Here is a 24,630-nt window from a genome sequence, read left to right on the forward strand (position 1 = left end):
CCAGTTTTCTCGCTTACCTCTTGAAATTAAAGCAGCAGGTCTTCCAGTGTTTTTACAAATATGAAGAAATCAGCAAAACTTAAGTTGTATATTACTTGAATATTGTATTTTCTTCAATATTTAATCATATCACTAATTTATTTACATATTCATTGATACTTTTCCTTGGTTTTATATACAATTTGAATTAGAGAATGTAGATGTATATAATTCTACAAAAGCATATTTTGTGTGCATATATACATCACAATTATAAAGTTTAGTTAGTTGACGACTCTTACCATTTAGCGAGTAAGCAAATTTGTATGTTTATGTTGTTTTTGTCAATGTTCACCTGTAGATTTCACAAAAATATTTTCCTTCAACTGTGGTCAATTTTATTTTATTTATTGAGATGGATGTTGTTTAAATGGTTGACACAGTGGTGGACAAGGGGGATCCGAAGACAGCTTTTTGCCGCCATGGAGAGCAGACACCCCCATGCTATTTCCGCTTCTGCTGCAGGTAGGCCTAAATCCTAGCTCTGCAAATCCTTACAGAGAGACCGTTGTCTGCAGGGGTACAGACTAACTTCTTAAGACTTGACACTTCTCTTGGGAGGAAACCAGCATGTACTCAAAACGGTATTCTTGATACATACCAAGCTAAAATATAGGTCTCCATTCACTAAACTTTAATATATAAACAGGGTCTGAAAATACCTATTAACGTAGAAAAAAAATAAGGGGTTCAATCATTGTTCAAGTATAGGAAATACAATTTCCTTTATAAAATCTTTACAATTCAAATGGTTCCCAACACTGACCAACATTACTGTTGTCAGGCCTGGACAAAACCTGTAAATCACGACTTTGGAATTTGTTTGAAATAATACAGCTATCCTTTCACAAGAATAATGTACACATTCCAATCTAGAAAGCACCTGGAGAACCTATTTGTTTCACAGTTCTTTCAACATTCTTTTTTCATTTTTTCTTTGTCAATTGCAAACTTGATACTAACAGATGAAGAAATCTGCAAGATTCCTTGCTGTCAAAATAACACTTTCAGTAATTGTGTTTTAATAAATAATCCATTTGGCTCCCACAGTCAGTAATGCTGTATACTCTGTGAAATTAAATCTTTCCATCATTTCAGCATATGCCCAAGAGACGGTGAAAAAAATCACAAGTTTCTGATACTCAGTACAGCAGTTACAAGTAATTTATATATAAACCCTTAACTCATTATCCCTAAAGTTTCCCAGAATAATTTAGCTCTATTTTCTGCTTATACATGCTCAATTTATTTAGTCTCCACCCATCCTTTTTCTTGGTTGTTACTATGGATGGCACAACATGGTACCAATAAACCACTAGATTTTTATGTATTCATTTATTTTAAAATCCAGGTGCCAACACAGCACTCATGATGACTAAAAACTCACTGTCATTCACAGGAAGTCTCATGGGAAATGCTGTCGAGTTGAAATATGCTCTCCTCAGCAATAACCAACAACGCAATTGCTAAAATGCAAATTTTGAAAAACTCCTAGGCAGACATAAGAGAAAAACAACGTAAAACCTTTGGGTTATTTAGCAATAAGTCCCCAACTGGGAATTAAATATGTCAATTTGAATCTAAGTCAACTGCAAATAAATGCTTCAGGTTAGGCTGAGGTCACCACAATAATGCAGCTGATACAATTGAGAAAATAAAGGTTATCTTCAAGCATTGTTGCAGATATCCAAGGACTCTGAAAACTGCAAAAGTCAATAAACTGTATTTAATTTACACATTTGTTCTAGCTGTATTTACAAATGTCAGCTCCACAACATGGTTTTATACATCTTATGTGGACTACATAAAAAAGAAAAATTGTGTCAATGCGATCAAGGAATATGCTTGTGCATGTTTAAAAATACAAGACGTAATGATGGAAAAAAAAAAAGGAGGGCGGGGGCTAAACTGCAACAAATTTTCTGTGGTATTTTATAAAGATAAATGTGTGGCATATTCATCCACACTTAAGTTTTATTCATGCTTAACCTAAGAAAACCTGCAGGCCCACCACTAAAACCTACTGCTATAAAAACTGAATGTATACATGCAAGGTCAAAAGTCAGGTGTAAAAAGAAAAAATGTTTCTAAAACAAGTGTACAAAGTGGAGACTCCTGTTCGAGGTAATAAACTCAGTGATAAATTACACAGCAATGACAGTCGAGTTTGTAAGGAAAACTGTAGCCTCCCTGGAGGATGTAATTGTAACCAGTCTCTTTATGCAGTACTCTCATTACCAGCCCGAGTGCTAATGTTTCAGATTTGTCCTCAGTTTAAACCACACCTGGAGTGCGAACAAGCCAAACATCTTTCAACTTCCAGAAGCCAAATATAAGCTAAGCACCCTACCCACCCCCCTCGAATTACTCCACTGAAAAACACTAGTAGAATTAGGGAACTGAGTTAACAAGATTTAAATAGCAGCTATGAATATCTAAATAATCCAGTGTCTAAGTGAGTATAGACATACTCATGATTGTATTTGAAGAAATATTCAGCACTACGGTCCACAAATATCTTGTGTAACACACAATTTTCAACAAATTTAGGCTTAGGTGGATTCATAATAAGAGAGGGCTTTTCTTCATAATTATATTTAATTTACTTTTGTTGATTGGGGGGTATTTCAATGTTCCTTCCTCATCTCTAACTTCCATTGTTGGATCTTCAGTGACAAAACTCCTGGTGTAATCTCGGCGCTGTCTGCCCGGTTGTCCTTGGCTGCTAACAGCTCCTTGTCTGTCACTGTTATTGTTTAATCTCTTGAGTGCTGATAACCTTCCTCATCCTGGTGTGCAAGCTTTTATGTATCAACACATTACCACTCCTCCAAAGTTTCAAGTTCAATTCCTGGTGTCTATTCAACTGAGCATGCATGTTCTTCCCTTACAGGCTTATCTGTGACCCTGCATCGAGTCATTTGTTGATGACTTTGCTCACAGAACGCAGAAAATAGCAACCATACAATAATTACTTCTGGAGAAGCGACTCATTTCACAGGGACCCCAACCGTAAAATCCGTGCTCTCCTCTCGGCTTTGACATATCACTTGTGATATAATAAGGACTCTCCCAAGCAAAAACATGACTTTTTTTTGTTTTATAGAATTGAAAGATACACATAGAAAATGACAGTGACAAAAAAGAGTCGCATAATATAGCCAGGAAAAATCCTCCTCCATTTACACTGTACTGAACCATTTGTCACAATTTGTCACTGATTTCCAAAACACATATTAGTGGTCAAGCTGATTCACAACATACATGCCCCAAGGCATTGATCTTCACTGGGGGTTTTATTTCAATATCCTAATGCCATACCCTGCATGTTATAAACAATGAAAAAGTAAAATCCTCATACATTAATACATTGTTTTCCTGATTTAGTAGACTTGGCATTTGAAATAGACTCATTCAAAATCCATGTTTTCTCTAGATTACATGTAGAGAGAATTGAAGCTTTCATTCCCCCACCCCCCACCCCCACGCTTTACCATTTCCCAGAAATGGCCTTATGGTATTGACTGCTAATCTCATCAAGTGCAGCCAAGAAAGCTGGTAGTGTAAAACACAGGGGCCCTACCTATAAACTGTTTCCTTTGTGACTGTATAGGTCAGTCCATCACAATGATATCTTCACATTGACTGTTCTACAAAGACTGGAGCTTACGATGCGTTCTGATGTTCGCTTCAGAGATGCAAGCTCACTCCAGGTTGGTACAAAGTCTTATTTTGTTAGAAAGAGAGGAACATAGCCTATGCCCAAATAAAACATTATTCCTTTATGCTATATCCTGCAACATAAATTAATTGCTTAGCCATATGCTTTTCATAACTTCAAATTACCACAGATAAAGTTTAGTCCAAGAAGTCTAATGTAACGTACCGTGGGCAAGGGAACATGGGGAACCCAGTTGTGGTTCTGGTGGGATGGTCAAGACAGGCAGGGGTCATATACCGGCAGGATAGGGCAAACAAGGGTAGGGAAAAGACGTGGTCGTGGTCACTGGAAAGGGTTGGGTGATCAGGCAAACAGGCAATCAGGGAGGGTTCAAAGTCATGGTTAAGAGGTAAAGCAAGGGGTCGAGGATTCAAGGGTTATACAAGGCTCACAGAGAATGCTTAGAATTGTAGTTTAAACTGACAAAACATTTGCAGTGACTGAGAAAGAGCGAAGGGTTTATATGTGGAGCAGAGAAACAAGATGAGAGGTGCAGGGAGAATGGGAGCAGGGGGTGATCACAGAAGTGCACAAGGGTTTCAGGAATGTTGATTGATTGATTGAAGGGAGCTGGGAGAAGTGACTGATAAGGAAGGGTGATTATTATTCATTATACTTGTGAGACAAGTGATATCTAGTGGGGGAAAGTGGAAGTGCTTAGACTGGTGTAAAGTGCTGGGCTGTAGCCATGACATCTAATCAATTTATACAAGGATTCATCTCCAATTACACTTGAAGTTTTTTTGTATGGTTTATTTCAATATTCTGCATTAAAACAAAACGTGAACACTGCCAATTACAACAAAAAAAAATACCCAGTACTAGCTCTTGATGTCAGGTTTGCACTTTGTAAAAACAAGATGCCTCTGACAGACTATATGTTGTACATTTGAATTTAGAAATGTCAGGTAGGCCAAAGGTTCGATTTAATTCAGACCTAACATTTTGGAAACGATTTCTTGATCAATATTCAGTAGAATGCAAGTGTTTCAAGATTTTCATCATGTGACATTTTGAACAACAACGTAGTTCTAGCAATGATGTCATTTTCCCAACATCCACCAGAAGCAGAGAAAGTACACCATGTCAAACAAAGCTGCAAGAAAAGCTTTTAGGGTTGCTGCTCCTACTGCATGGAAAGGTATTCAATCTGACCTAAAAATGCAGGAGCTTGTAGCACTGGGTGTGTTTAAAGCTAAATTGAAATTATTGGAGGAGGGCCCATCTAGTTGTCAGTGTTTTTAAAACTGTGCTTCTTTTCTTAATTGTAGTTGTATTTCTTTGGTTATTTAATGGTGCTGGATGGTATGGTTGCTGTATTTTGATATCCCTATGTTGTGTTGTGTGTTTTAAAATTAGTTTTTGTTTGCTGATGCCCGTCTTGGCCAGGACACTCCTGTAAAACAGATTTTTAATCTCAGTGAGTTTTCTTTTCCTGGTTAACTAAAGGTTAAATAAAAATAAAAAAGGTTTAACTGTTTCAGAGAGGAAAAAGTCACAAAATTAATGTCTAAACAAAAGTGCTTAATTCAATTCCAAAGAACACGTAGGGAGTGAACTGAAACATGCAACTGCACTGGAAACTGTGCTAATGCAAAAGTTGTCAAAGGTCTAGGCGTTATGGCCAAGATTGGGCCTACATCCCTATAAATACAAATCTATGTAATTGGCTATATAATAAAAGGTCTCCATTTACTCAGCATTTAAATACTGCCAGTGAATATGAAAGATTGTTCATTATCTTTTCATGATTAAGTCATATTATATCGGGGAGTGCATTTCCAGGTTAATGGTTATTAAGTACCTTATCTTGTACACAACTCATTCTGCATTCAGCCACTCCCAGGGAAAAAGCGCAAATTTCAAACAAGGTTTATAACGCCAATTCAGGAAAGTGTGCTTCCAGTATGGAAGGATAACAGAAGCTCTATAGAACTTTAATTTTAATCAAACTTTCAAAATATGAAAGCTCTCCCAGACTGTTTATACCTAGTTTAGCTACTACAAATGTTTTCTTAAAATTGCTTTCTACTCTTAAAAAAAATAATTTTCAATAGTCTATTACCTCAAAGTCTTTGCCTACAACTTGTTTACTATTATAGATTAATTCACCATGTTCCCTACTTGTGTTTAATGAGAAATTCCCAAAGGCAGACAAATACTAAAAGATTTATTAGAATTTTCTCTGAAGCCCTACTGATTTACTGACTCGTGTCTGTTTTCCTTTCCCTCACATATGAAAAATTAATAATTTAGCACTTTAACAGAACAGAGAAGATCATTAATTAGTGATTAGCGATCTAATTAGTGATTGAGAAAAATTGAAAAAAGTGCTTCATTGAGTATTTATAACTAAAATTAAAAAAAAATGAAAAATTCTGGTCCACTCTTTGAAATGTTTCGCTGCATCTCCGGTTATGACTGAGAGCCATTATAAGCTTATGCAAATACTAACCAGTTTCACAGAAAGTATTATACTGCAAGATTTGAATCTCAGTTCTTTTCTGACCTATTAAATCTGAAGTCATTGAGGAAATATCCCAGAGTCCTGCTATCATGGGGTCAGCTTTCCAACAGGGACCAAAAACACCACAATACTCAGCGCATCAAGTATTAAACATACTATAAGGATTTCATAACATTTTGAACAAAACTATTACAAAAAATGTAATAATGCATTTTATGATCTTGACCAGAAGTACAATACTGTACTTTTTGCGGTCATCAAGTGTGCTATAAATTCCCTTTAGGCTTCTAGGTTGAGCTGTTGCTGTCAAAACTGCAACAGACAAAACCACATGAAAACAAACTCTCCCTCTTGGAATAACACTGCTTCCCCCCAGGGAATCATAAGCAACGCTCTCAGGTCAGCATAGATTATTCTGCTTATACAAAAGTGATTCATCCTAAGAGACAGCTCAATCTGTGAGCATGTTTTTGTTTAGATCAGATTCCTTTGGAGACCCTGCTGGATATACCCTCCTATTAAAATACATTCACTCCACACAGGACTTGATAAAAAGTGACAACTCTCCTCACAGAAGCAGCCACAGCAAAGTGCAAGACACTCACCAAAAGTGCGCAAGAGGAAGGATGATTCCACAGAGTCAGGGAGCCTGTTGCACAGGGACACTCTGTGCACACCGGGACAATCCATGCTTGTTGCTCCCAACGACAGGAGAGGAGAAACTTGAGCGCTCAGCAATGGGGATCCTTTTCAGTAACTCAAGTAGCCGTTACAAAGCCTCATGCCGGATTGTTGCAGGCTGTGAGCCGGAGTCAGAGGCAAAGCATTCTTAACCGCCTTTGCTTTGAATAGGGGACAGAGCAGCGGGCCCTGCCATTGGCTGAGAGTTTGGTTTGAACGAGAAGGAGTGAGGAGGGGGGGTGGGGGGGATTCCACCTGCTCGCACTGACAATTGTCTCTCCCAATCACAAACACTCTCAGTCTAGCCCATTTCACACAACAAGGGATTGGTATCCAAGCAGCTGGTGAGCTTCAAAACTTGGTCTGGAGTCTGACAAGCTGACAGTCACTGGGCTCCAGACACCAGCGTATGACACAGGCCCAAAGCTCTTGCAATGCTCCAATCCTTTTTCCCTGTACTTTTTTTAATTTGTATCCTCACATTGGCCTATCCAAAAGATCAAACACTTTGAAAGCTGTCACAGTTGTTCCCACACGTCTTCAGGAAGTGATCTTGTTTGCATCTCCCATACCTCCCAAAGCAAATAAAACACTCCCGAGGATATTAAAGCCGAGATAAACAACACAAATTTCATATTTCAAAGATCCAAAGCAGATTTGAAGTAAATGCCAACAGAGCAGCATGTATAATATATAATGTAAGATATTAATTACCTAACAGCAATGGCAGGCAAAGGGAAGGTTATCATGAGTTTTTAACCCCTAGACATTGGACACTTATTTCTAATTACAATCCATTTGAAACTTAAAATCTACTTGTTCAATTAATATGCAAATTCAGTCTTAAACCATGAAAGGAATGCTATTAATTTCTCCCTTTTATGGTGTAACATCAATTACTGGTTACTAATCCATCCCTTAATTGGCCATCAGGTTTTGTCACTTAACTTTTACTTGTACCGTTTTACTTTGCAGATCAAAGCATTATTAGCCTTTAACATCTTGTTAATAATAACCAACTCTTCACTAATCTGTTTCCAAGGCGTACAATTTAGACAATGTTACAGTTGACATTCACACATATCAAATGTTTAATACCGGTAATGTATTTGGCAGTTAAAGCACCATATTTTATACAAGGTTATATTTGATGAGCACCATTGGTTTTAAATGTACAGCTCCTGTTTCCTTCTTTTTTGTGCATATTTAATATGCAAATCCACCCATTTAGGCTGTACCTAAGGGAAGAAAACACTCCCATTATTTCAGTATATTATTTTAGCAAACCAAATTACCTCTTAGAAGTACTATTAAAAACACATGCCCCCATCTCACTTAGGATCTCAATCAAAATCCAAAGAATCACAGAATTGTGCCATGAAAGGAAAAAGTTAAACCATAACATCTATAATAAACTATTTTGCAATGAGAAGCCAGAGAACACACCACCAGTTTCTCTCCTTCCAGCCTCACAGAACTCCATTTCAGCTTTTCCAGTTACACTGTGTCAAATCACTGTTGCTAATACACAAACACTTGAAGAACTTGAAAAACAAACTTCCTGAATGTCTGTTTGCACCTAGACTCTGAGCTTTATAGGTTACAGATTAGTCGAGAGCGGGAACACAACGTCGCCAGCAGTCCCTCGCAGATCTATACACTGCCGTAGGGTCATGAATCCATCCTCTCCTCTTCAAGATCTACGCAATCAGTTAGGACTTTAAAGTGACTGTCAATTAACAGTAGTGATTGTAGTTGCGTGCAACACTATGTATACACAAACAGTAGTTTATTTTTTTGTTCATATATATTTTGAAATCCTAAAAATATTACTGGAGCTTTACCCTGGGCTTGTATCTAATCCTGTGTGTACTTTCTTCAGCCTCTCAGGGAAATAGATTCTGGTTTCAATCCTACTCTTCTAAAAAGGTGAAAGGGTCGCCAAATACATAGAAAGCATTGCAAGAGCTGACTAGCGAGATGGCGAGATCTGCATGGATGAATAATGTGTTGCAGACCTACAAGCAATGAATGGTACAGTTGGAAAATGGAATACCTTTGAGTGGCCAGAGTAAAGACAGGAGATTTTAGACATATTTCCCCTGCACTAAATGTCCCCCTGACAATGCCCCCCATTTGTCTACCTAGTCTCAATTTGAAAAATGACAACTAAGCTGTAATGGAGTTGTACCTGAAGGGATGCATCATTAAAAATGCATCTCCCCATGATCACAATCAAAACGCACATCTTCAAGACAAAGACTAAAAACAAGTTGGGGAAATTGGCATATTAGGTGTTTGTCAAGGTGTAACTATCAATTGACACTTCAGTTACAGTACGGACGAGTGCTTTGAAAATAACAACTCTGCAACTGTATAGGTGGAGAATGATGATAAATCTAAATCATTTACATGTTAACTTCATCACTCACCAAGGAATATCCTAGCTGTGTAATGACGATCAAATACTCGTCTAAATCTACCTTAATACGATCAGTCACTGACCTTACCCTCCCAACCTTACAGCCTATAGCAGATGTTCAGTCATTGACAAGCAGAGGACATGAGCCTCTAGTCTAGGAAATGCACAAACCTGCTCAAAGGGAGTCCTTTTTAATATCGAAATCACTGTCTGTCATTTATTTTATTTAACATCACTGCAAGAAAGAAGAAAGGGAATATATGGAGTTCGAATATCAAAGCTTCACATACAAAAAAATCAAATATATTTGCACACGTACAAACTTACAAAAGGCAGAAAGCTGCCCTTTAATGCCACAAGTCAAAAACAAAAATTCCATTTCAGCAATTAATTAAAGCAAAAAAACAAAACACAACATTCACTATTTCATTGCCAATTAGACAGAATTAATCAAAACTAAGCCAATAAGAAGATCTGGTCTGAGATAAAGTTGGAAACTGAAGTTTTATTTTTAGTAGTGTTATGAATAAACATTTCTCCGCACTCTGCTACTAAAGCCTAGTTGTGGTTTTAGGAAGCAAAAATGCTGAAATTTCTCTGGACCAAACAAGTAATGCTAAATGTTTTATGAAACTGCATTTCTTGGGGCAATGATGACACATTGCATTAGATAGCATGCATAGTTTATAGCTCATTTTTCTATACTACCCATTCTTTTTCATCCTCTACAGTAAATATTACATTTCTAAAAATGTGGCTTAAATTAGTAATTAATGCGTTAAATTCATACAGAAATTAGACAGGCTTCAATTTTTCCAGGTGAAAAATAGGAAAGTGTGCACGCCAATGATTTTTATTTAGTATTCTATATTGAAACAAATTATTTTGAATCACACAACCACCGGCATGCTTAATAGAGGAATCCTGACTAGATGCGACACTGGAGTTGTGTTGTGTTAACAGTAGCTGAGCAATAAATGCTTAACATACACTACATGATCAAAATACTGTGCCAAGCACAGGCTTACACTGAGAACAGTCATCTTTTTCATATTAAGTGTTTTTCTTAAACTTGTGATCATTTAACTCATTCACAAAGCACGGGATCTATAGATGCAAACCTCCATATTTTGGAATTGGGTGACAATAAACCAAAATCTGAATTGTATGATAACGGAGATGTAAATTCCTTCTGAAATGTATGCCATTAATAAGTAGATAAACAGTGACATGATTCATCATTGACTTTTATAGGACAACCGTATGACCCTACTCACTTTACCTTTGGGCTATGAATATTTAACTTATGCAGCATATTTTAAATTCTGAGATCACAAAGACATACAGCAAGCTGTTCTGTACCACCTACTCTTAGAGGACTCGACTGAAGGTGCGAGAGCATCTGGATATTAATCTTTCAAAGCCTGCGAGCAATTTCCTACACCAGCATTTTTGCGTGAGGTCTTATGAGGAGCAGGAGACATGCCAAAATAGCATGCAACTACAGTCGCCAAAGGGGTTTCAACTGGAAATGACAGGGTGCATTCAGAGTTTATACAGCTCATCTCAATGTGTGTGCCAATTAAAGAATTCCGTTCCATTCATACCAATAGGTTTCACTGGTGTCAATGCTTTTTCTTTGTTAACTTTGTTAATGAAAGTCAAAATATTGGATTACCTCCCTCATTCATCATGTAAAATAATGTAACACTGTGTACATTGTACATACTAGGCTATACAGCAAAATGCTTACTTTTATTTTGGTTTATTTTATTATGTATATATTATGTTGTTTGTTTTCAGTCTGTAAAGCACTATGTGGCAAATGGCAAATGCAAATGGTGCTATACTAAATAAAATAAAATTGATTACTATTTTTGTTGTTCCACTAAGAGTATATTTATTTACCTTCCCCAGTTCTTTAAGTTCCTGGCAATGTCATTTTTGATGCACTTAAATCTGTGTAAGACAGGAGTAGTTCACAATTTTGGTGTTGGGGATCTGTATTGTTAGGGCTAGTAAAACCTAATTTAAAACTCTAATAGTAGTCTTAACATCATGTCTTACAGATTGAGGGATATATTCAGGTTTTGGGTAGGTTCTAATTAAAGATACAGAGGGTAGCAAGGGTTTAGGTTGCTTCTTAGTACTTATTACCACTAAAGATACTAGGGCTGCCCCGAAACGGTACATTTTTACCTTCAAAGGTTAAAGACATTAATGAACGAAGGTTTGAAGCTTCTTTGGTGACATTTGCATAACTATCGATGAAGTCACATTAGGTACTAGTGTATAGATTTTAATTAAAATCCTACTTTTTTTCAGGTAATACATTTTACAAAATAAAACATCCCTTTGTACTTCAAAATCTCAAACAGAAATCATGTTTATATTTATATTGATTTTACTTAAAATCAAAATTGATTTTTAAAAGTAAAAGCACCTTACTCATAACTGTATGCACGGTGACGTATGTATGTTAACTTTAAGTTGTATTTTATTTAATACTGGAAAAGTGTCAGAAATAGCGAATTGTACATACTAAAGACACCACAACAGTAACTTAACATGTGGGTAAACTAGATTAAAAAGACTCCCTTATAGTTCAGAGTTTGTGTTATTATATATTGTAACGATACAGGCTTTTTGTTCACCATTGTTGTGGGAGTTCACCACTAATGGCAGGAATAACGGAGAGTACGCAGGGTTCAACATGAACAGGAACTTAATTTAGAACACAGGCAATCTTCAGGCTGGAGTGACCGTCTCTCGAACACGCTACCCTCTCACGGTCAGCACTCTGACACTCCCCAACACTCCTCCGCGCGGGAATCCTCTGGCCCCGTGACTGGCTCCTCCAATCACGGCGCCTCCTGTGTTCCCACGCGGGGCTAACCCTTAACCCCAGAACTACCCCACTGTAACACAAGCATGCCATTTTACAAATAAATGCTCAATGAGAAAATATAAATTGATTAATGTAATAGAATTCAAACCCCCCTGTAAGAGTTTCAGATTGCTAATGGGTCTAGATCTTAAGACATTATATTACATGGTAAAACCACCTGGACCACTTCCTACTAGAGATGCCATTCTCACACAAAACTCAAGAGGTCAAATATCATCCCAGCTCTTGGGATAGTAAAATATAAACATGTCCAGCTTTGACACAATCTTCCTGCCTTACTGTACATCTGGCTTATTGCCACTGAAATCTCATCCATTACAACAGCATCACATATATTGTTCCACATCTCTTAGTATTTTGATCGTAGATCCCCCCCAATGCCTCTTTGGGTTATGTTTAGATCTCATATCGTTCTCATGTTCAGGGTCCAGGATTCACAGCGATTCATTAATATAGGAAGCCAACATAGTAGATGAAGACATTCTTTTTTTGAATCGCACGTCATCTTCCAAAGAAAGACTGCCATTCTGTTAAATCTGTTAATAATATGCAACATATGGGTTTCAGTTGGTAATATGAACTGATCCAAATAAACATAATGCATGATCTTTAGCTTGCTGCCATTCACTTCAATCTCCTTAGGAAGAGCATGTTTGTTAAACATCGCTTTAGTTTGCGTTTTGCAAGTTTATTTTGGTACCAGCTCTCCGTCACCCTGTGGAAGCTGGAGATGAAGTACAAAAATCATAAACCGATTTTAAAAAAGAAAACATTAAGACTGACTGTAGACAACTGACAAAGTTATTCATTATAAACACTCCCATTTTTACTGAAAATGTACTTGTCTGCTTGCAAGTGCACAAAATTAGGTTTGTGTGTACAATGCCAATTTATCTTGGAAGAGCAATACGGTCCACTGCTTCAATTCCAGATTGCAGCAAAATTAGGCCATCAACCTGGCAAAGAACAAGCTTGATGGGATACACATTTGCTCGGGGGTTTCTCCAGGCCTTTATTGTAGAAGCTAAAACAGTATGGGCTGAATATTGTTAAAAATTACAAATTGGGTGCAACAGAGAGAAAATAACTGGTAGTAACAAATCAGAAAACATGTTCAGAGTACACCACATATGCAGATTAATAAATAGACAGTAGACAATAGTACAGACAGTAAAAAAATATATTTAAACAAGTGTACAGCAGTTGCCTAACTTCAGTTCTTTCCACCAGTTGGCTTGCATGTGACTGGGAAGAACAGGGTCCCTCCAATGTGACTTTTTAATAAAGGACAAAAAACCCTAGTCTTTCTCTGCCAGCTATCCTGCAGCCATGTTCGCTTCATCTCTCCCTCTCTCTCCCACAGCCACTATATTGGTTTGGAGGGCAGAACTGCAAACATGTTTTTCAAACACTTGAAGTCGCAACGATTTCACTGTGCATCAGCCGACATTTTAGCCACAGTGACACATTGACTCTTTTACACTGCTTTCAGCACAGTACATCATCTGCTTTGAAGGGGACACGTGGAACTATAGGATATTAACTGGGGTGAAAGGGGTGCATATTGTAGGTAAATTGTTGCTCAGATATGAAATAAACAGAAACCAAGAAAGGTACAGTGAACAGTGTGTGTGTAATGGTATGGTTCAAGTCACATAAAAACCAAATGACATTTGAATTTCAGAGTCCTTACTCTCATTGCATCTTGAACGCTTGCGAGATAGTGCTGCTTAATGTTTCTCCTCTTATGTCTCATCGCATTATCTTATCGTGGATGAACCCACTAACATGTGTAACCAGAGTTCATTCTCCTCATTAGTCCACAAACAGCTGCTTGTTTCAAATTACCATATGGATGCTTAAGATGCATTAGAATTGTGAAAATAAGCATTATGAATTGGCATTTAGGGACACGACTCGGCATCGTTAAATTAAATTAGAGGAAGAGTGCATCGCCAGATATTAGTTTTAAAAATTCCCATTGCATTTTAAATTTTCATTGCAAGCCAAGATCAATTAGAAATGCAAGCCATCAAAGAAAGCTATTAAAGGCATTAAGGAATTGGGATCTTTTTTAAGTGGTAATTAAATGAGAAGGTGACCTTGTGCTTGTCAAGTCACTGTCAAAAGGTCAGATGCAGTCCCTATTAGCATGCGTTTTAAGATGGGGCTACTGTCATTATTCAGAAACATATGTTCAGACTAACTGGCTGTGCATTTTGAGGCATCCAGGGGTTTCAAACACATACAGCTTTTCTGGGACAGAATGTCTCCCACTGCATCCAGTTAAATCCTCTGAATCAGGGTTACTATAGGAAACATTTTCTTCCAGGTTTTATAGGAAACCATTTGGCAGTTTAACATCCTATTACTAAACAAACTACTGTTAACAAGGTACAACATGCAATACCCCCTGGCATGTTCTACAGATAACATGGCATGCAAACTTTCAATGGACTCAAGATATTTCTTACAATGGATACAATTAAATCAAATAACCTGGTTAAAACAGGTTGATTTTAAATAAATTTAAAGGCATATCTTGAAAAATAAAAGGATTTACTTTGATGCACAATGGGAACCTATTCAGCACACAAACACTGCTGAAGGCTTGAATTGTTAATGAGAGTTTCACAGATTCACATTCATAGCGAAGAATATGCCATTTCATCACTGACTTTTCTTCCAACAGAACATTAATCTGCAGCTAGTGTACCATAAGGTTCAGTCCATGATGTGAAATAACTGAAGACGAAGAAACTTACTTTACCTTATGGGGAAAAACAACTATAAAATGTATAAAGAAAGATTTTGGTGCCCCCTTCTGGAAAAGCATTCATTTACAGCATTGTTTATTTATTACAAGGATCATTAAAAGTCTACCAAATTAATTCTGATTCAGTATACTGAAAAACATAAGATGTATAACAGTGCCACATTAAATAACTTTTTGGACCTACCAATAGCATACGCAAACCTGTAGGCCTACTTGATAGCAGTTAGAACAAAGAGGCACCAGACAAGACCAAAACAACAAACAGTACAAGTTTGTGTTTTTATTAGCAGGGGGGTCCAATTTTTGTTTTTATCTCAGGCAAAGTACAAATACTATTAAATGTTAAAAAGACTGCCACTGAATCATTTTTTGAAAGCATGCAACCATCTTAGTGAAGGGATTCATCTTATTAAATAATTTAATGTCTGAGCAATTAGTTGGAATGAAACAGTGGAAAAAAAAAAGATCGTCCTGTAGTTTAAAATGCCAAACATGGTTCTTCACAAAATAGATCTACAGAACAAACTGCCTACTCAACTTCCAGTCAACTGCAGGTTTTGAGGTTTTGAGTTTGTACTAAACTGCAAGGTCATGTTATATCTGTGAAAACACTGACCTTCACTTATCTTGCCCAGAAGAGCAGGAATCTGCATCTGCCAAGACACTAACTTCGATAAACTCCATTTAACTGAGGAATACAATTCACCCTCTTAATGAAGCTTCTTGGCTTCATAAGGAAGCATTCATGTAGATGCATCAAATATGTTAAATATCTTAAAAGTGCACAGTGCATAGGAGCGTTTTGTTACTTGTTGCTTTGGATACAGGTGGTGGACTTCATTTGGATATAAATTACCTTTGCTGGGTGAGCAAAGTTATGTGAAATCAAAGAAAATGATCATAAAACTACTTTTGATGTACACCAATGAAATGCAGTGACGTAAGTTACGGTGAGGAAGTCAATGGCCACCTGTTCTGTCCATAATGGTGAAGCTCTTCTCAGTACAGTCCTATAGCATTATTTGACATGGTATATTCAAAGAATCTATTTGATTGTCCGTGGTGCGGATGTTGAATCTCATCCTTCATCACAATCTAGACTCTGACAAAACTGTGCGTGTCATTTGGAAATAGTCAATTTACATTGTGAGCTAATGTGAACAGGTGGCTAGGTTGAACTTAAAAACTACTAACTGTAATTACAGCAGCAGCATTATACTAATTTAACAAACATGTTAAGGAACTTTGAGTCTGCTTTTTGTGTGTGTGTGTGTAATCCATTAATTGTATTAAGATGCATTCTAGCATGTAACAGTGTTATATAGCTAGCTGACATTTGTTGAATGAATATGCAAGGACATCACATTAAAAGTGAAACCACAGCATGCAGAGTTTCTCAGGGAAGATGAAGTTCTTCTTTGAGGCTGATGACAACCACCATCCTGGAGAAAGACCATACAGGCAGAGGTATTTCTGGGATCTGGTTTGCAGTGGTAAACCTTTTGGGAAGATGAACTCATTTTTTCTTGTCTAGGATTGGTAGCCATAAGATGAAATCTAACAAACTAGACAAAACACAGAGCATCTTCAGTATGACTTGAATTACCAGAAAGGAAGGGAAGAAGTGGGAAGTATGGATTTTTATGATCTAGGTCTTTGTTTTTATGAAAAGTGTGGGGAAAGTGCCCTGGACCCTATTCCTGGAAAGACCACCTCTATAAAACCGAGTGCAGGGGTCAAGAGATCCATGCTGCACTGGAAACATTGTATAATTTGAAACTTTACCAATATCTCCTTATATTAAGGCAAAGTAGAAAAAATGCAATTACCTGGACAGTAGGGTTATAAAAACTGTTCCCTGCTGTGTTTGTCTCTCTTCAAATAGACAATGACAGAGAAAGCACACAGCAGGAGGCAGGGAGAGATATAGTCTGACCAAATAATTGCATATAGAGAAGAGACTGACAGTAGTAAACCCACAGCACCCCAAACAGGCCACTAACCTATATCTATATATAGCACGTTATCTTCAGCAAACGACAGTAAGAGTGCAGTATGTATTTGTGGCTTGTGTGAGGAATACCAATGAAATCTTAAAACTTGGGGGGGCAGGAATTAAAGCCACTACTTTAAAATCAGTTCCAATAAACGTGGCCACTAAGCTGTAATCTATACAGATGTTTTGGTAATACTCATTTTTCTGACAGCAGTTTCTTGTGTCTTTGTATTTGATGTTATGCTTGTCTTCTAATTTATGCATAGCTACAGACGCTGTATGTGTATCATTTCACCTAGAGGTATAGGTTTAGTCCCAAACTTATTGCCAAAGCGTTTCGGAAGACATGTTGCGAGACATCAGATTGCTGTGAACAATGGGAAGTGAAGCAGAAAGGCAATACAAAATATGGAAATTTTGACATGTACTTGTGTGAAATTGATACACAACAACAGCAACAATTGAAGATGCACAGACCCACCTTTCCCTTTGAAGCCAGAAGGATGGATCTTCCTCTTCTTCTTTGGGAGGGTGTTGCTCCTCTTTCTCAAGGATGTACGGATGACTGCCACCTGCACCCTGGCTGCAGGGCTGCTGTGGAGCAGCGCAGTACCACTCCTGCGAGCTCGGTGCCTGAAACACACAGACAAGCCTCAGAGCCCTGCAACCCCACAGCCCAGCACTCGAACCCTGTGGCAGCAGGAAACCGCTTGTTCTTGTTCCTCACAAGGATCTATACATTATATACATTATATACATTATATATATATATATATATATACACTCACCTAAAGGATTATTAGGAACACCATACTAATACTGTGTTTGACCCCCTTTCGCCTTCAGAACTGCCTTAATTCTACGTGGCATTGATTCAACAAGGTGCTGAAAGCATTCTTTACAAATGTTGGCCCATATTGATAGGATAGCATCTTGCAGTTGATGGAGATTTGTGGGATGCACATCCAGGGCACGAAGCTCCCGTTCCACCACATCCCAAAGATGCTCTATTGGGTTGAGATCTGGTGACTGTGGGGGCCAGTTTAGTACAGTGAACTCATTGTCATGTTCAAGAAACCAATTTGAAATGATTCGACCTTTGTGACATGCTGGAAGTAGCCATCAGAGGATGGGTACATGGTGGTCATAAAGGGATGGACATGGTCAGAAACAATGCTCAGGTAGGCCGTGGCATTTAAACGATGCCCAATTGGCACTAAGGGGCCTAAAGTGTGCCAAGAAAACATCCCCCACACCATTACACCACCACCACCAGCCTGCACAGTGGTAACAAGGCATGATGGATCCATGTTCTCATTCTGTTTACGCCAAATTCTGACTCTACCATCTGAATGTCTCAACAGAAATCGAGACTCATCAGACCAGGCAACATTTTTCCAGTCTTCAACTGTCCAATTTTGGTGAGCTTGTGCAAATTGTAGCCTCTTTTTCCTATTTTTAGTGGAGATGAGTGGTACCCGGTGGGGTCTTCTGCTGTTGTAGCCCATCCGCCTCAAGGTTGTACGTGTTGTGGCTTCACAAATGCTTTGCTGCATACCTCGGTTGTAACGAGTGGTTATTTCAGTCAAAGTTGCTCTTCTATCAGCTTGAATCAGTCGGCCCATTCTCCTCTGACCTCTAGCATCAACAAGGCATTTTCGCCCACAGGACTGCCGCATACTGGGTGTTTTTCCCTTTTCACACCATTCTTTGTAAACCCTAGAAATGGTTGTGCGTGAAAATCCCAGTAACTGAGCAGATTGTGAAATACTCAGACCGGCCCGTCTGGCACCAACAACCATGCCACGATCAAAATTGCTTAAATCACCTTTCTTTCCCATTCAGACATTCAGTTTGGAGTTCAGGAGATTGTCTTGACCAGGACCACACCCCTAAATGCATTGAAGCAACTGTCATGTGATTGGTTGGTTAGATAATTGCATTAATGAGAAATTGAACAGGTGTTCCTAATAATCCTTTAGGTGAGTGTATATATATATATATACACACAGTGAGGGAAAAAAGTATTTGATCCCCTGCTGATTTTGTACGTTTGCCCACTGACAAAGAAATGATCAGTCTATAATTTTAATGGTAGGTGTATTTTAACAGTGAGAGACAGAATAACAACAAAAAAATCCAGAAAAACGCATTTCAAAAAAGTTATAAATTGATTTGCATGTTAATGAGGGAAATAAGTATTTGACCCCTTTGACTTAGTACTTGGTGGCAAAACCCTTGTTGGCAATCACAGAGGCCAGACGTTTCTTGTAGTTGGCCACCAGGTTTGCACACATCTCAGGAGGGATTTTGTCCCAGTGCTCCTTGCAGATCCTCTCCAAGTCATTAAGGTTTCGAGGCTGACGTTTGGCAACTCGAACCTTCAGCTCCCTCCACAGATTTTCTATGGGATTAAGGTCTGGAGACTGGCTAGGCCACTCCAGGACCTTAATGTGCTTCTTCTTGAGCCACTCCTTTGTTGCCTTGGCTGTGTGTTTTGGGTCATTGTCATGCTGGAATACCCATCCACAACCCATTTTCAATGCCCTGGCTGAGGGAAGGAGGTTCTCAACCAAGATTTGACGGTACATGGCCCCATCCATCGTCCCTTTGATGCGGTGCAGTTGTCCTGTCCCCTTAGCAGAAAAACACCCCCAAAGCACAATGTTTCCACCTCCATGTTTGATGGTGGGGATGGTGTTCTTGGGGTCATTCCTCCTCCTTCAAACACGGCGAGTTGAGTTGATGCCAAAGAGCTCGATTTTGGTCTCATCTGACCACAACACTTTCACCCAGTTCTCCTCTGAATCATTCAGATGTTCACTGGCAAACTTCAGACGGGCCTGTACATGTGCTTTCTTGAGCAGGGGGACCTTGCGGGCGCTGCAGGATTTCAGTCCTTCATGGCGTAGTGTGTTACCAATTGTTTTCTTGGTGACTATGGTCCCAGCTGCCTTGAGATCATTAACAAGATCCTCCCGTGTAGTTCTGGGCTGATTCCTCACCGTACTCATGATCATTGAAACTCCACAAGGTGAGATCTTGCATGGAGCCCCAGACCGAGGGAGACTGACAGTTATTTTGTGTTTCTTCCATTTGTGAATAATCGCACCAACTGTTGTCACCTTCTCACCAAGCTGCTTGGCGATGGTCTTGTAGCCCATTCCAGCCTTGTGTAGGTCTACAATCTTGTCCCTGACATCCTTGGACAGCTCTTTGGTCTTGGCCATGGTGGAGAGTTTGGAATCTGATTGATTGATTGCTTCTGTGGACAGGTGTCTCTTATACAGGTAACGAGCTGAGATTAGGAGCACTCCCTTTAAGAGAGTGCTCCTAATCTCAGCTCGTTACCTGTATAAAAGACACCTGGGAGCCAGAAATCTTGCCGATTGATAGGGGATCAAATACTTATTTCCCTCATTAACATGCAAATCAATGTATAACTTTTTTGAAATGTGTTTTTCTGGATTTTTTTGTTGTTATTCTGTCTCTCACTGTTAAAATACACCTACCATTAAAATTATAGACTGATCATTTCTTTGTCAGTGGGCAAACATACAAAATAAGCAGGGGATCAAATACTTTTTTCCCTCACTGTATATACACACATACATATATACATATACACACACACATACACTCACCTAAAGGATTATTAGGAACACCTGTTCAATTTCTCATTAATGCAATCATCTAACCAACCAATCACATGGCAGTTGCTTCAATGCATTTAGGGGTGTGGTCCTGGTCAAGACAATCTCCTGAACTCCAAACTGAATGTCTGAATGGGAAAGAAAGGTGATTTAAGCAATTTTGAGCTTGGCATGGTTGTTGGTGCCAGACGGGCCGGTCTGAGTATTTCACAATCTGCTCAGTTACTGGGATTTTCACGCACAAACATTTCTAGGGTTTACAAAGAATGGTGTGAAAAGGGAAAAACATCCAGTATGCGGCAGTCCTGTGGGCGAAAATGCCTTGTTGATGCTAGAGGTCAGAGGAGAATGGGCCGACTGATTCAAGCTGATAGAAGAGCAACTTTGACTGAAATAACCACTCGTTAGAACCGAGGTATGCAGCAAAGCATTTGTGAAGCCACAGCACGTACAACCTTGAGGCGGATGGGCTACAACAGCAGAAGACCCCACCGGGTACCACTCATCTCCACTACAAATAGGAAAAAGAGGCTACGATTTGCACAAGCTCACCAAAATTGGACAGTTGAAGACTGGAAAAATGTTGCCTGGTCTGATGAGTCTCGATTTCTGTTGAGACATTCAGATGGTAGAGTCAGAATTTGGCGTAAACAGAATGAGAACATGGATCCATCATGCCTTGTTACCACTGTGCAGGCTGCTGGTGGTGGTGTAATGGTGTGGGGGATGTTTTCTTGGCACACTTTAGGCCCCTTAGTGCCAATTGGGCATCGTTTAAATGCCATGGCCTACCTGAGCATTGTTTCTGACCATGTCCATCCCTTTATGACCACCATGTACCCATCCTCTGATGGCTACTTCCAGCAGGATAATGCACCATGTCACAAAGGTCGAATCATTTCAAATTGGTTTCTTGAACATGACAATGAGTTCACTGTACTAAACTGGCCCCCACAGTCACCAGATCTCAACCCAATAGAGCATCTTTGGGATGTGGTGGAACGGGAGCTTCGTGCCCTGGATGTGCATCCCACAAATCTCCATCAACTGCAAGATGCTATCCTATCAATATGGGCCAACATTTCTAAAGAATGCTTTCAGCACCTTGTTGAATCAATGCCACGTAGAATTAAGGCAGTTCTGAAGGCGAAAGGGGGTCAAACACAGTATTAGTATGGTGTTCCTAATAATCCTTTAGGTGAGTGTATATACATACACACTTTTTTTTATGGAGGGAGTCATGATTAACGGTATACTTTGACGTGTATGGATAGATGATATACATATTATATACACCCCCCAAATAGATTATTAGGAACACCATACTAATACTGTGTTTGACCCCCTTTCGCCTTCAGAACTGCCTTAATTCTACGTGGCATTGATTCAACAAGGTGCTGAAAGCATTCTTTAGAAATGTTGGCCCATATCTGTCTCAACAGAAATCGAGACTCATCAGACCAGGCAACATTTTTCCAGTCTTCAACTGTCCAATTTTGGTGAGCTTGTGCAAATTGTAGCCTCTTTGTCCTATTTGTAGTGGAGATGAGTGGTACCCGGTGGGGTCTTCTGCTGTTGTAGCCCATCCGCCTCAAGGTTGTACGTGTTCTGGCTTCACAAATGCTTTGCTGCATACCTCGGTTGTAACGAGTGCTTATTTCAGTCAAAGTTGCTCTGCTATCAGCTTGAATCAGTCGGCCCATTCTCCTCTGACCTCTAGCATCAACAAGGCATTTTCGCCCACAGGACTGCCGCATACTGGGTGTTTTTCCCTTTTCACACCATTCTTTGTAAACCCTAGAAATGGTTGTGCGTGAAAATCCCAGTAACTGAGCAGATTGTGAAATACTCAGACCGGCCCGTCTGGCACCAACAACCATGCCACGCTCAAAATTGCTTAAATCACCTTTCTTTCCCATTCAGACATTCAGTTTGGAGTTCAGGAGATTGTCTTGACCAGGACCACACCCCTAAATGCATTGAAGCAACTGCCATGTGATTGGTTGGTTAGATAATTGCATTAATGAGAAATTGAACAGGTGTTCCTAATAATCCTTTAGGTGAGTGTATTCCTGTAATAGTAATTAGGGAGACCGTAAAAGTAACATTAATATGGAGGTATTTGTGAGAAAATATTAGGGGGACAGTGTGGTGTCCCTCTAATATTTGAGGTTTAGGGTTGGAGAAGGGGTCAGGGACATTTCTAACACCAATACAGGGGTTAGGTTAAGTGTAAGGTACAGGTTTTAAGTTTTTGAAATGTTAAATAAAATGCAAATGTCTCCATAGTGAAGGTTACAGGGTTTAATATATTTAAATCAAGCAAACTTGTTACAAGTAAAAGTAGTTTATTAAAATGTATTTCATATTTGAATCAGAGCTTGAGTTTTAAGAAGCCAATTATTAGAAGGCTGGATTTATTTGATGTGTGACCGCACACGTTTGTGAAATGCGATCAAACCGCAGTTCAGGGTAGTCTACAAATTGTGTTATTTGAGGGTCCTCAGTTGAAGTATAGGTTACTGATATGCATGTAAGAGAGATTGCTTTATTCACTGTAGAAGAAAATTAATTGATATGGCTCGTGGCCATACATTTCACATCTCTACAGAACGGAGTGATGAGAGTTATTACAATAAGCATGCGACGTGCGCAATGAGCATCACTCCAGCCTGGCAATATTCCTACAGTTTAATCCAGCTCAGCACGGACCATCAATCTCTACTACAGGTGGGGAAACGGAATTCATTGGGCATTCATAGAGCCTTACATGACCTAGCTATGCAATCCAGCATATAAAGTCTCACAGTAGCAGGAGAGTCCACTAATCTTATCTGAACATACTACTACTCAGGAGGGTACTATTAACCCCTACATATCTGGGGTAGCACCTTTGAGACCCACTTCCAAACTAAACTAGTCTTCCCCAGTAGATGTCTGTGGTTATATGAAGAGCTACAGAGCTGAATGTCTGAATCCCCAGTCTTTCAGCTAGCAAGTATGAAATTCAAGGGGGCTAGGCACACATATCACGGACAAAACTGAATACACTTACAAGCAAAGATTTAACGGTTCCCTCACAAGCTCTTTTGAGTAACACAATGACCTTGAAATGAACTGTATTACGGAAATGTCTGATCCCTTTGTAACCAGTGTTCAAATAACTTGTGCATGATTCATTTAGCACACTAAAAAAATCTATTGCATTAGAATTGTTTATAATTATTTTTTTATCCAATTAACACTATAGTAAAAGTTAAAAAATAATTCTAGGCTGCTTTAAGAGTGATCAAATGAGAATGGAATTCCATCACAAACATGTGGTGTAGGTTTAAAACAGGCCATTCTTTACACATTTTCTTGAAGAATGTCATGTATGACATAACTTTTAAGCATCTTTACACCATTAGGCAAATGCATGCTTTCAGTTTCACACAAAAAAAAAAAAAAATTGTATCCATATGGGGAGAAAATATGGACTAAGTTCAAATACGGCACAATTAGCAAATACATTTTATAATACTTGCTTTGGCTTTGGCATTTCAGTTCAGGCACATTTAAATACTTCCCAGGTGATGTGTTCACACACGATCCACATCTCGTGTGCTTCACAGCTCTTCTTTAGACCATAACCACTGCTGTACATGGTTTCCAAAGTTTAGCCTGACAATGAACTCTTGAAACATAGTCACTTGTTAAATTATGCAAGAGGATGTTATGGTGGGAAGAAGAAAAAAAAAAAAACTTACAGAAACAGATATGACTTCGAAGAAACTATCCAGATCACAGGACGTTTTAGATAGATCATGTTTAAAAGAATGAATACAGATAACAGAATCAGAAATGGATGCTGGAGCAAAGAAAATGTATACAGAGAATATTTTAAAAAGTCCTTAACTCTCGAGTGCTTCAGATGGAAAATGTCAGAAGAAAACCTCTTAGAAACATCACACTCAAAAGGAAGGAG

At 38.7% G+C, this 24,630-nt stretch overlaps 1 protein-coding gene across 1 annotated transcript in view; it reads right to left on the reverse strand.

The window, feature by feature from the left end:
- LOC136758465 (regulator of G-protein signaling 3) overlaps positions 1–24,630 on the reverse strand; it is a 217,529-nt gene that overhangs the window by 187,494 nt on the left and 5,405 nt on the right. Inside the window, exon 3 of the mRNA XM_066712845.1 lies at positions 17,492–17,643. Coding sequence (XP_066568942.1) covers positions 17,492–17,643 — 152 coding nt within the window. The remainder of the gene's footprint in view (positions 1–17,491; positions 17,644–24,630) is intronic.

The sequence above is a fragment of the Amia ocellicauda genome, chromosome 9, assembly GCF_036373705.1.
Source record: "Amia ocellicauda isolate fAmiCal2 chromosome 9, fAmiCal2.hap1, whole genome shotgun sequence".
Lineage (NCBI taxonomy): Eukaryota > Metazoa > Chordata > Actinopteri > Amiiformes > Amiidae > Amia > Amia ocellicauda.